General features: G+C 36.5%; 2 protein-coding genes and 1 long non-coding RNA gene across 3 annotated transcripts; 2 read left to right on the forward strand and 1 right to left on the reverse strand.

The window, feature by feature from the left end:
- Positions 1-2,596: 2,596 nt before the first annotated feature.
- LOC130734285 (uncharacterized) lies at positions 2,597-4,318 on the forward strand. The gene is made up of 2 exons (XM_057586638.1): positions 2,597-3,244; positions 3,372-4,318. The coding sequence occupies exons 1-2, from the start codon at positions 2,888-2,890 to the stop codon at positions 3,981-3,983; spliced, it is 969 nt and encodes a 322-aa protein (XP_057442621.1). The 5' UTR covers positions 2,597-2,887; the 3' UTR covers positions 3,984-4,318.
- A 1,334-nt stretch (positions 4,319-5,652) lies between these two features.
- LOC130734290 (uncharacterized) lies at positions 5,653-9,712 on the reverse strand. The gene is made up of 4 exons (XR_009017874.1): positions 9,343-9,712; positions 7,976-8,266; positions 6,540-6,632; positions 5,653-6,110 (listed from the first exon to the last, which is right to left on the reverse strand). It is a non-coding gene; the product is annotated as an uncharacterized LOC130734290 (long non-coding RNA).
- Positions 9,713-10,447: 735 nt separating this feature from the next.
- LOC130740408 (uncharacterized) lies at positions 10,448-10,919 on the forward strand. The gene is made up of 2 exons (XM_057593011.1): positions 10,448-10,606; positions 10,701-10,919. The coding sequence occupies exons 1-2, from the start codon at positions 10,448-10,450 to the stop codon at positions 10,917-10,919; spliced, it is 378 nt and encodes a 125-aa protein (XP_057448994.1).
- The last annotated feature ends 2,851 nt before the right edge of the window (positions 10,920-13,770 follow it).

Below are 13,770 nucleotides of genomic sequence, written 5' to 3' on the forward strand. Positions count from 1 at the left end.
TTAAGAAAACAATAATGATTGTTGAGCTCCTACATTCAATCAACAGACACCCTTCGGTCACATATATAAACAAAAAAAGATATTTTAGGTTCATTGATCTAATGAATGTTTATATATGTGACCGAAGGGTGTACATGTTAAGCTGTGGTTTTCAATTACTATTAAATGTGAAGTGTAAAATAACATTAAACACATTTAGCGAGAGTTTTAAATCCCCACAAAATTTATGTTTAAAAAAAACACACATTAAGTTGCGGTCGAAAATTCCATTACATTTGTTTTATATTTTTTTTACACTTCACGTTACTCATTTGTGTGTCAATGAAATGTCAGTCGTCGTGGGCCTAGGTATAAGAGCATCTCCAATACTAGTTCTTAAATCTTAATTCTTAACATTATTCATGTGAGCATGTACTGTCACATGTGCTTAAGCAACTTTTTGCAGATTTTGCTCCAACCATGAGTTCTTAGTTCTTAGCACTATTCATCCGGTCCCACAAATCCATTATATTAATATTTTTTATTTTCATATAATTATGATTTAAATTTAAATGCTAATTCAGTACTTAAATTAAATGAATGAGAGAACAAAAATTAATTTTTAATGTTAAGAACTCAAAAAGTAAAACTTCTTATATAAGAACTTAGTTCTTATTTTTAAGAATTAAGAAGTCCACGTCATCGCCTCCAATGGTTAAGAATTTCAAAAAAAAAACTAAAACCTTGCATTGGAGATGTTCTAAAGAGTGTAAAGAAAATATATAAAGGGCACCCACCATCGTGACCTCATCTAGACATCTCTTGTATGTAAGCTGGCTTTGTTGTGACGGGTGCCCATATTAATGTTCTCTTCTCTTCTTTACCAATCGCCACCCAATTCAACATTTACTTTCCAATGAAATCTTATAAGACCAACATGCTTCTAACATGTCCCATTCTCCAAAAACCCACGAGCACTCCTCTCAACCAAATTTAATACCTTGTTACATAGCCCGATGCATAATTTAGAGTTCTTTGGTAATGGTCCCCCATTCCCTTATCTCCCATTCCAACTAACAATTTTTTTTTTTAAAAAAAGCCATCCATATTACTAATAGCAATTAAAGTAGAGAAGGAAAAGAATAATAAAATATGGTTGGTTCACATAATACACATCATTTTCCTTAAGAAATTTATGATTTATGTGTGTATATGGAAATGGACTCGAATAATATTTCTTGTTGATATATGTAGTTAGATATAAAAAGTAAATATAATATAATTTAGCAAATAAATAAATAAAAGGAGGTTTTTGTGGCTACCAATTAGTGACTAAAAACGATCAATCAATTAAAACCCATTTGGGATTATTTGGTATTATGCATATACTATGGGGCCCATTTGCAATACTGAACAATCATGAAGCTGTGCAGCTCAAAATCCTTTTCTTTTTTTCCTACCAATATACCTGTCGCTTGATGGGTAGTAAGGCCTACTCAATCAATACCATGGATATAGATTATTTATTATGCTAATGGCTTGAACAATATGCTAATTAAAATTATACTTCATATTTGGATTATACTACTACTACTAGTTAGAAGTTAGTGTTTTGGAATTAAATATATGCAATACAGGGAATATATTAAGAGGGGTAAAGGGTATGAGAAGGCATCATTCTTTTTTAATTAATGTCCCTAAATAAAGGTATGGCCCTAACTAATAAAACTTGTAAAAGAGGCATATATGGCCTCAAAAGACTAGTAGTATGTATATGGTGGAGATTTACGAAACACTTTAGAACACTTTCCTCATCATTCATTCCAATTTCTACTCTTCGGTTAAATCAACAGAAGAAGATATATCTAGGAAAACAAAAATTGCACATTTCAATAGAATTGAGTTGAAGAAGAGCCAGCCAAATTCAGGAGCTCGAGGATGAAATTGAGGAAAGAAGAGTCCAAACAACACTTAAAACAAAAGAGTGATGTGTATCAGAACGGAAAAAACTGTTGTAGTAGAACACAGTCCACTCAATATGTAGTCAAACTTTGCATCACCCAGGAAAATCTCAATCTTAGTCAGGGTAGGACAGCATGTTTGAACACACTGGGAAAAATCACATTAAAATCAAGAATCACAGTGAATAGCCACAAAATTTAGCGATAGTTGCTTCTGTCAAATGATATTCTGGTGAATTTTTATTGTGTATCTAAATTTGCATTTAATCAATGTGAATAAATTAAATATCACTTACTTGCACCCTCTTTTACGGTTTGCCTTCTTGAATACATCTAACATAAAAATAATAGAAGTAATTTGAGTGATTTTGGAGAATTGTTTGTTTATAGGTTGACAAAAACACAAAAAAGAAAGGCAAAAACTTGGACTTTTTATAAAGATGATTTTGTGTCATTGACTTGGGCTAATCTTTCTTCCTCACTATCTTCCACTTCCACTCATCTCACCTCCTTCATTGATAGTAATTGTCTTCATTTCTTTTGGTTTTCTCTTCATAATTTCCACACCCATTTCAATTTTGATTTCTAACCTTTCTTCTTCCTTTGTGTCCATTAAACAATGAAAATGGCATATTACCAATCATCCTTTCCCCTATGTAGGAAACACCCATCATTGCCCCAACAATCCTTTTCAACCTTAGAAACCTGAGCTTCTAAGATATTCCATTCTTCCATTCTTCTTTTCACTTTAATTTTTTTTCCTTCTCCTCCTTTTTTTTCCACTCTCTCTCTCTCTCAATTTAAATATCTCCTCCCTCTTAACAACCATCTCTCCTCTCCACTTCCCCTTCATCACTCCAACCATCCACTTTTCCCATTTTTTCCTCTCCTTTTTCTTCTTCTCCTTCCATTATTTTCCCATTTATTAATCTCCAACTTTAAAAAAAATGGATCCTTCCTCCACCAACTCTGTGAATGGCTTCTACTCATTCCTAACAAGAGGAATTGACGATCTAGAGAGAGTGTTCTTGAGCAACAATTTCATGTCAATCCAATTCCTTCAAAGAACACTCTCTCTTCTTCGATCTTTACACACCCAATTGACCCTTCTGGTTCAGAAGCTTCATCTACCAGTTGGTGATAAATGGCTTGATGAGTACATGGATGAAAGCTCCAAGCTCTGGGAAGCATGCCATGTCCTCAAGTCTGGCATTTCCGGCATCGAAAGCTACTTCTCCGCCGCATCAAACATCACTTCCTCACTTGATTCTCATCAACACATCACCTCACAACTCTCTCGACAGGTCACAAAACAATCAAAATTTGATGTTTTTCTCCATTTCTTCAAAAAACAGAGACATATGAAAAAGCAAACTTTGTTAACTTTTTGTTGTTTTAAGATTTTTTGCTTTCTGGGTTTTGATGAAACAGGTTATTAGAGCAATCTCAGGGTGTCGCAGAGAAGCTGTTGGATTAGAAGAGGAGAATCGTGCGTTGATGGAAACGAGGATTCAACCGCTTTCACTGCGTTTTGATGAGAGGGTGTCGATTGAATCGAAGCTGAACGGGTTCAATGGATTCAGAGGGGTTCTATACGCAATGAGAAACGTGAGTTCGTTGCTTCTGATGATTCTGCTATATGGGTTGGTGTATTGTTGGCCAGAATCATCAGATTTTGAGGTGGGTGGTTATGAGTATGAAGGGTGTTTGTTTCTGGGGTCGGCGTTTATGATCTCAACGGCGAGGTTGCAGCGGCGGGTGGCGGCGGAGATCGGGCAGATGAACGGTGGGGCGGGGATGTTGATGCATGAGTTCAGGAGATCGAAGGTGGCCATGGAGGATCTCAGAGGGGAATTGGAGAGAAGAGGAGTGGTTATGGATTGGGAAACAGAGGTTGGTGTGAGAGACAGAGTGGAGAATCTGAGAGCATCTTTTGGGGTTCTCAGATCTGGGGCAGAGAACATTATTGCTCAGCTTGATGATTTCTTTGATGAGATTGTTGAAGGAAGGAAGAAGCTTTTGGACTTTTGCAGCCATAGGTAAACAAAGAAATACTAGTAGTTCATGGTGGAATTGGAAGGGAAAAGAAATAGTTGCTTGCCTCAAAAGGAAAAAAACAGAACAAAAAACAAGGTAGAGAACAACAGTTGATGGGGTTGTTTTTTTTTTTTTTGTTTAGTTTATGATATATCTTGTGGTCTTTTCTTCTTTCTTTTGTTTTTCATAGTTACCTTAGTTAAAACTTAAAACCTTGGTGGTGCTACTGCCAAGTCATTTTCCCAGCAGAAGCTTGTAAAGAAGGTTCTCTCAAATTGAATGTGGTTCTGGATTTCAAAACATTGACAAATAGATTAATTAATTACTACTATCTTCTCAAATTCTTTGAGAAACTTCGATTCCTGCTCTAATTACAGCCAGGGAACTAAACGACAAAAGTAGAAGGGAGTGACTAAAAGTGAAGAAAAAATTAAATAAAGTTAAAAGGAACTCTGTTATCTCTAGACATAAGAAGGCAAAACAACACTTATGACTGCACAGTTTCTGGTTGATTTTAAATTCCTTTCTTGTGGCAGCCAGTGATTTTTTCTCTTTATCAGCATTGAATTTGAAAGAGGTTTTGCCAACAGAAAATGACTAATCATTCATTCTAGTCCAGAAAGAATAATGGAAAGGGAAGGTTAGGACAGTAGAGAACAGCACTCTGAGATTCCTGAACTGCTTTAACATCAAAGGCAGTTTCTTTTGTCTGATTCGGTTCACTTTGAAAGCAATGGAGTATGGAGATGATGATGAAAACTTCCTCTCACCACATTCCCCCATTACCTGACAAGTCTCTCTCTGAGTCACTGGGAATTTTGTTTTGTTTTGTTTCAAAAATCTTCTTCAACTTCCCTTTTTTGGGGTTTTGGGATGTTTAATATTATCAGAAAATTTTCAGAAGTCACTTTCTCATTTTCTAACCGTATCTCATGCCTTTTGTCCCTTGCCGCAAATTCATGCCTTGCCTCCTTATAAGGGTTCCATATGAGTAATGCTTTAAAACCAAACAATAAAATAATGCAGAAAGTGCAAACATTCAGACAATAAAGAAGAGTAATATATTGAATGTAATCCAGCATGCTGGATGCCAGCCAGGCATAAATGGTAGACGTAGTCAATCGGGTCAGCCTTCAATAAAGCAATTAGAATTAGCAGAGTGAATTATCAAACTTGGTCCCTCGAAAATTTTGCCATAGCAAGTGAGTCAATGGAAGAAGGAAAATATGTTCAACAGTTCATGAACAACCGATGTTTTTGTTGACCGAATCTGATCATGGAAGCTAACTTGACCGACGTTGTACACATTCAGGGACTTTGAACATGTTTCCTTCTTCCTTGATTAACTTAACAGCGGCAAAATATTTGCAAAACCAATTTGACTAGTCACTCTAGAATTAGTGTAGTAAATGCACAAGCAATGACAGCTACTTATTGCAACAAAAGACAAACTTTGGTACTAGGATGATGGTGTCTATAAATCCATGCTATGGCTCCATAAACAGGAACAAACACAGATAACATATACGTGCATTTTAGAAATCATTCTACAATTGATTATGCAGTCAGAATCAATTCAGAAGAGAAACTTCAAAGACTAGCTTCTGGATTTCAAATTTAATTAAGAGAAAAGAGAAGTCAATTCAAACATGTTAAAACCAGTGAGGACTATACATTGAAATCAAGCTCACTTCAAATAACAAATCAAGCTCACTTACAGAAGTTGTATCTGAAGAAAAGGGTACCATCCTTAATAATGTGTACAATCACTAAGTACTAAGCGGACAATAGCTGAAGTGTGACCTATAGCCATCGCATGATGATTTGACTCCATTTGCACATACTTTACAGAAGCTACCTTGATGAAGAACAAGGGAAAAAGCTAATAATTCAAAATGTCTTCAAATCAGATATTAAATCCTGGCATTGCAAACTGGGAACTAAATGTCTCACTCAACACGATTTCTGAGCTCCGAAATATCTTTATGGTTCTGAAGACCCTTGAGAAACTCCTTGCATGATTTCCTGTGTTCCCTCTGTATAATGCCTGGTAATCTCAGCTGCCCTCAAGAAAATCGGCTATGGTCTCAAAATCATCTTCTAAACAGCCCCTTGTTGTCATTGCAGGACTGCCTGAATACCAATGAAATAAAGGGTATTGAGGGAAAGATTAAAATACAAGGACATTGAGAAGACCCTATACTATTTGTTTAATCATGGAAATTATACAGCAATATATGACTTGAAGTCCAAGAATAAATGGGTCATGGATCATCTTGCTCTCCTGTTACCTAGAAAATAAGAGATTTGAAGGGCCAATTACTTTCTTATGAATTGGAGCTTAATAGGAAGTTATTCCATTCAGAGTTTTGCTCAGAGACTTGCTCTTACCTAACAATTACAAGCTAAACATGGACCAGTAAATGGTAAACTACATGGCATAGCACACATGGGATATTTGCTGCTCTTCCAAATACATATAAAACAGAAAAAATCGCATAAATTGAAATGGCACTAATACCATGACTCCAGACATACTATAAGACTATGAGAGGTACTCACCAATCCTTACTTGTCCGGAAGAAATAAAACCATAAATGGCACATTGATTGATAGTGATGTGAAAAGTCTCACAGACCTTCGCATAGTTTCTGTCTGTATAAACATAATAAAACGATATAAGAGAGCGTGCTCATGTCAACTTCATAGACATAATTGAGAAGAAGGGAAAAGGAGTGTAAGAAATCGTGAGTCAGACACAAAGGCATGCATACTGGAATTTACGATTTGAAATACCCAGTAAAACAAATAAATGTACTAGCATCTTCACCACTCAAAACTCAAAAGTGAAAACAATAGAGGCTGATGCTTCACATCTATTTCTTCTTATCTACACTTTTCTTCTGCCTTGCCCCCTTCTTTTATCTTTTTTGAATTACTCTAACATTATAGACAAAACTTCTACAGGAGCTTCATGAACACAGTTACAGAAAAACATAATGGAGACAGATATCTTGAATTTGCAAACGAAAACTTCCCTTGTTAAATTCAGGTTGAAATTCGATGGAACATATGCTAAATCTAATCATGAATTATCTCGTAAAACAACCGTATTCTTACATATTAAGAACCAAGATATACATACATATATGGACTCATGCTGAGATAATATCTTGCTAAGAAAGCCAACAAGAAAAATATAAGGATGGATAGAATATCAGAGCACCTGATCGGCTGATCCCGCAAGAAAATAATGCAAACGTCATTTCATAGTAGTTTCAATGAGCAAAATTTTTATCCAACTATTTTATACAAAGTTTTGTAAGTTTGGAAAGGCACAACCATGTGTGATCTACAAGCATAGTTGTAAGAGAAACATGAAGATCAAAACTCAGGTTGAGTTAGCAAAATAATCCTCAAAGAAAGAAGAGTGATATGTTTTATACCATGAGGTAGCAAAATTAAAACAAGCCATATCAAATAAAGTTTACCTTCAAATTAATTTCCCCTTTTTATAATAAATTAATAATCATTAGAGCCAAACCTAGAGGGATAAAGATTGGTTGTTGTTGTTGTGTAAGTTAGTACTTTTTTTATACATCGGAAGACTAAACAACAAGGAAAAGCAACTAAGTAACAAGAAAATACTGAATAGCAACTTTATGATTTACTTAACTGAAAAATGGTAAAAGAAGTAATTGAACTACAAATGTTTGATTTTATGTCTTATAGGAGTATGATTTTACATAAAAAATCATTTGAATTTTAAAATTCACTTGTTGAACTACATAACAAGTAAAATGAGCATACAGTTTACTTTGTCAGGGACAAAATCATAAAATTTAAGCAGCATCTGCAGTTGCATCATTCCACACCATCAGTATACCAAATAATAACCCGTTATCATTAATGAAAAAACAGCATATTCATTTCAAAATTCACCAACAATTTTAAAAAATACTTTATGAAAAAAAGAAGCAGATTGAAAAACAAAATACCAATTAAGCCTAGCGCAGTTAGATCCCAGAGAAAAAGGTGATTGTCCGTCCCATCAGTCACCAATCTGCATTTTCTTCTCATCATGGCAGATGCTAATGCCTGTGCATTTTTCTTTACCTGCTGCATATATGCTTTGTACTCTGGAGTTGCAATTTTTGTTCAAAAGCAGCAATGTGATTAATATCATCTCCGTGATTAAGAACAAACCCTTGCTTCCTTGGTTTTGGACCTCGGAGTCATTTGTGGGTTGTTGAAGTAAAATCAAAGTAATTAAATGAACTAGCTCCTTCCTATTAAAACAAGAAAACATATTCAGACATGCAATGTGAAATTAAAATCCTTCACAAATAGCCAAACAAATAACAAAGAACAGCACATTTGGCAGTTGGCACACAAGCATTTTTTAAATTAAAAATTCCAAGACCGTACCAGATTTCAAACACAATCAACATTTCTTCAATTAACAACATTATATACCAGAAATGCAGAATAAAAATCAAATATCCATGCTTAATTGATGTAGATTTCTGGAATTACAGAAGCATTTTGACTTCCACCAAACATGTAAACAATAAACAACAGTGCTTAAGTTTGCTTTATGAAGGTTATCAATGGAAATGAAAAACAATTATCCAATTTGTTTTTGAATTTTCATTCCAAAAGACAATTTCATCGAAATATCAAGCATAAAAATATCAACAGAGGATAGGAAAAGGCAAGCAAAGACAAGATAATTTTTCTTTTGATGCTTCCTACCAGCTAGGAATGAACAGAAATCCCTATCATTGTCTCCAGATTCCAGGGATATAACTAGTACCCACTGCTGTGGCTAAATGTCAAATTCATTTAAATTACTTTACTTTCTTCAAACAGGCGAAGACACGAGTAAGGCCATGTTTGGAAGAGATTATTTGAAGTTATCTTATAGCATAAGCGCATATGTAAGTATTCGGGAGAGCTTATGACTTACCTATAAGTTGTTTGGAGACTTATTTTCATAAGCTACTTAGATTAGCTCATGAATAAGTCCTTATATATACGTATAAACTATTTTGAGCTTATTTCAATAAACTACTCAAAATAGCTTAGGTTAGGAATAGGCGCGCTTACATAAGCTTAATTAAGCTGTTTACCCACGCCCACCGCCCCACCCTAAGTCTAGAAATGTTGATAATACACTAATACAGGCAGCTTAATTGTTCTACACCTAAATGCAAAGCAAAGGAACTATAGCTTACAAGTTATAAAGCATATAACTGTCTCTACCATCTAAATAAAACTAAATCACATCAGAGAGCACCATTGGTCTCACTAAAGCAATGTTCATGATTCAATTAGAGCATAAATTAGAGAGAAGATAGAGCACCTTACAAAAGTACATGAATAGGGTTTAACATTGGCTACCCAGAGCTTCCATCACTGCCCTGCACACAAAATTCTCAGATGCAATCAGCTCTATTCCCCTGAACTGTCTCCACTTCTCCTTCTCCATGATCTCGTTTATATCAGGGTCCGTCACGCAGAGTGGCTGGTTCCCTCAACCTCGCCGTGCCTCAGCCCCTGAATCCACCGCCACGCGCTTCGATGAAGTTACTCGTTTCAGCTTCCCTTCTTCTTCTTCGGTCGGTTTCTCTTTCTCGTCGGAGCTTATTAGGCGAAGAAACAACAAGGACAGAGAGAACAATGGAATTGAATTTACCACCTCACCTATTTGAAAGAAATGACACCCCACTCAAATACTTAACTATCCCTCGGCCGGAAGATTAAGTTCTGATCCAGAAGTTAAACTTCTGTATCAGTTGGTTTATTTACTACGTACTTAAATTTGACACCCTCATTTTTAAAGGACTTCGGAAGTTTATCTACCAAAGCGCTCAAGAACTTAATCTTCCAGAGTAAAACTCAGAGGGACATTTAAGTATTTCCCCACCTTTAAGTGGGGTGACAATTCTAATTGGTGGGTTGGCAAATCCAATTCTCAGAAAACATAGGAACGATGAGAAAGATGTTTCGAATTGAAGTTTTTTTTTAGTTTCAGATTTAATTTTAGGCTTAAATGCATTTGGTGCCCCTGATGTATTCCAAATGTGCAAATGATAACCCTACCCTTTTTTCGTAAACGTTTGTACCCCCCTTCTTTTGAGAAGGTACACCGAATGCCCCTCCGTCAGGTTGACGTTAAAATCCTAACGGAGGAGCTGACGTGGATATTATTTTTTCTTTTTCCTTTATTTTCACTGATGCCACGTGGATTTTATCAACTAAAAACAAAAAAAAAATAATAAAGGATTGCACGTGCTGGACTAAATTGGGATTAGGGTTTAGTAAAATCCCCAAATTGGAACATAGGAACCATCGAACCAGAAGAAGAGAAGAAGAAGAGAAGTGTGGCTGTGAACCCTGATTTGGAACCCTTCGAAAGAGAGATGTTTAGGCGAGTAAGTAATCGCGAGGAAGAACCAGAGGCATCCATGGCAAGTAATTTTTCAACAAGGAGTTCTGCGTCCAATGGGTATGGTCGAAGGAGGAACGTACTGTGCAAGTGCGGTGTTGTTGCTCCGGTTATCACTACTTGGACGAATGAAAATGGTAACATTGGGAGGCGTTTCTTTGGATGTGGAAGGTTTAAGGTAATTTGCCTAATTTTTAGCATTCTATGAAGGTTGATTGTCTCCTTCTATTCTGTTGTGTCTGAAATTTCCTGGGCATTTTCATCTTTGTCAGGAACAGAACAAGAGGCAATGTGATTTCTTTCAGTGGTATGATGAGATGGAGGGCAACCCGCGTGATAAGAAGTTAATTGCAGCCTTGTTGCGTAGAGTTGAGGGGATGAAGAAGAATGAAGCAATGTTGATCAAGTGGTGTGTGTTGGGATGGTCCTTAGTTGTGTTTCTGTTGGTTGTTTGTGTAATTCAGATGATGAAATTGATGAAGTATAAGTAAGAGTATGGAATCATGTAGTAGAATTAGGAGTATGAGAAGGAATGTTGAAGTAGAAGGAATGTTGAAGTAATTGTAGCCTTAATTGTACTGTTTCTGCAAGTATTTTGATTTTGAAAAGAAATGAAATATGGCAGTTTGTCAAGTTATTATGTAATGGGCTATGCAATGTTGTTTGTTTCATATCCACACAAGCCTAAAACTATTGTGACATGTAATTGCACATAAGGATATCATTAACAAAGGGATGTCAAATAACATTCATAATCAGAGAAGAGATGGAATGGATACTACCATTTAATTGCCTTCAAAGTAATGTCATACATAAACAAGGCTCATAAACTAATGAGGCTAAATAAAAGCAAGTCTAAAGGCATTACAAAACTAAGTTCCAAAACACCATGAGCTCATAGACTAAGTTCCAAAACTTGCTCAAAAAACAACAATCTCATACAAGTAGGTCTATAATCAATACAGCCCCAAAAAACACAACAATCCTAATAGACCATAGATCAACTTGTGCTCTGTTGAGTGCCAACAGCAACTCTTGCTCTCTTATTTCCTCGTGTGGATGCTCCAGAAGGAGGTAGTGAAGCTGTTATGGTGATTCCTTGAGAAGGTTTCTGAGAAGCTTGCTGAGAAGCTTGCTGAGAAGCTTGCTGAGAAGCTTGCTGAGAAGCTGGTTGTGGAGCATCCTGAGAAGCATTTTGAGGAGCCTTCCTCTTTCTATTTGCAGCAGGCTTATACTGTGGTTTCTGTGGTGCTTTTCCAGCCCTTGCACTCCTTGTTCCTGGTATTGATCCACTTCCAGAAGCCCCTCCAGGGTGGACTTTCTTTGGATTTTTCTGTAAATGTGGATTATGTAGACAAAGTATATTTAAAACCTTGATTAAAACCTTCAGCAAAATATAAGACATAAAAATACAAAATATAAGACCAAAAAATAAAGTTTGAATTGAACCTTGTTTCCTCCCTTCTCTATTTCCCTGTCAGCACCAGTTTTCCCTCCACAAGTCCTCACATTGTGACCCCATTTTCCACATCTGCTACACTTGACTTTTGATTGATTTCTTGCTAACTTATAAGGATTTCTTGGTTCATCATTCTTCTTGTTCCTTTGTTTCTTTGGACTGCCAGGTGCCCTCCTTACATAGGGTGGACACAATGGTGGAAGATTGCTCTCTGTCCATAGATATGGACCATTGTTTGGTAAAATGACATATGAATAAGTGGAAAGAAATGTATCCCTCCTGCATTTTGCAAACAATCAGATTAATAAGCTATTGGCTTAAGCTATTAAAATCACAGTGAAAGTTTAGCAATGTATTCCTAATCTATTAAAATCACAGTGAAAGTTTAGCAATGTATTCCTAATCTATTAAAATCACAGTGAAAGTCTAGAAAGAATCCTTACTTGTAGTAGTTGTGAACATAGTTTTCAGGGTTACACCGGTTATACCAAATACAAGCTATGGCATGACAACATGGGATACCTGTCAAATCCCATCTTCTGCAAGCACAATGGTTGTGCTTAAGGTCCACAGAATACTTTTTAAAAGGTCCATTGTAAACCTCAAAAGATGTGTCAACTGTCTGCCCACACCAATGAACTAACCAATTTTCTGCCTCTTTCTTGTTTGACTCCAACTTTTCTTGAATCATAGGAGCTATGTTTCCCCTATATTTGGTCATCAGCTGTCTTTGCTTAACAATCCTGCAACTTATGTAATGCTTCAACCCCTCAATCAGTGAAATGATTGGTTTATCTCTGTATTCCAGAATTGCCATGTTGAAAGCCTCACACATGTTGTTCACTTGAAGGTCGCACAGGGAATTTGTGCTGAAATGAGCCCTTGACCACTGCTTTGGAGGTATCTCACATAAGTCCTTCCAGGCTTCTTCATTCATCTCTTTCAGATTTTTCATTGCCCTATCAAATTGAGGCACAGTGCATGCTCTTGCAGCAGCCCACATAGCTCCTTTCATCTCTTGTCCTGGATATTTCTTCCTCCAATTGCCATAAACGTGCTTCACACAGACTCTATGCTCCACATCACCTTGCAATGACTGTAAGGTGGGTACCAAACCCTGTAATTTGATAACAAATGAAAGACAATTAGTGGTATAATTCATGATGAAATTTAACAAATGAAAGACAATGAGTGGGAACCATACCTTTTGTTGATCTGAAATAAATGCCCATTTGTTTTGCTTTACCAAATTGAGGTCTTCCAACAATAAGGACACAAACCATTCCCAAGAGTCCCTTGTTTCAGCTTCAACTATGGCAAATGCAATGGGGAACATCTGGTTGTTCCCATCCTTTCCAACAGCTGTAAGAAGCTGCCCACCATACACTCCTTTCAAAAAGCACCCATCCAGTCCAATAAGTGGCCTACAATACCTTGCAAATGCAATCCTACAAGCAGCAAAACAAACATACATTCTCTCAAAAACAGGCCCATCAACTCCAAGGGAGCTCTTGATGATAACTGTGCTGCTTGGATTGCTTCTAAGAAGCTCATCAGCATAGCTCCTAAGATGTTTGTACTGATCTTGTTCTGCCCCATCAATCATCTTCCTAGCTGCAGATCTAATTCTTGAGGCCTGAAACCTGTTAAGAACCACTCCCCACCTAATCTGTGCCTCAGCAATAACAGACTTACACTTCAGATTTGGGTTATGTCTTATACTACGCAGCAATTTCCTAGCAAGGAAATGTGGCCTCGCATGGCGATTAGTTGCACTCCTACAGCATGTGTGCTCATCTACCAGAGATACCAACTGCCAAAAATTATTCTGCTCATACTTTGATAATCTGCAGTAGAAAGTACATTCACCTTCACATTTGACT

The sequence above is a fragment of the Lotus japonicus genome, chromosome 1 (assembly GCF_012489685.1).
Source record: "Lotus japonicus ecotype B-129 chromosome 1, LjGifu_v1.2".
Taxonomy (NCBI): Eukaryota; Viridiplantae; Streptophyta; class Magnoliopsida; order Fabales; family Fabaceae; genus Lotus; species Lotus japonicus.

Excerpts from the sequence above, each read along its gene's own strand:
- LOC130734285 (XM_057586638.1), top strand. The coding sequence starts at position 2,888 with ATGGATCCTTCCTCCACCAACTCTGTGAATGGCTTCTACTCATTCCTA. Across the intron at positions 3,245-3,371 it reads CCTCACAACTCTCTCGACAG|GTTATTAGAGCAATCTCAGG; the intron begins GTCACAAAACAA and ends TTGATGAAACAG.
- LOC130740408 (XM_057593011.1), top strand. The coding sequence starts at position 10,448 with ATGGCAAGTAATTTTTCAACAAGGAGTTCTGCGTCCAATGGGTATGGT. Across the intron at positions 10,607-10,700 it reads TTGGATGTGGAAGGTTTAAG|GAACAGAACAAGAGGCAATG; the intron begins GTAATTTGCCTA and ends CATCTTTGTCAG.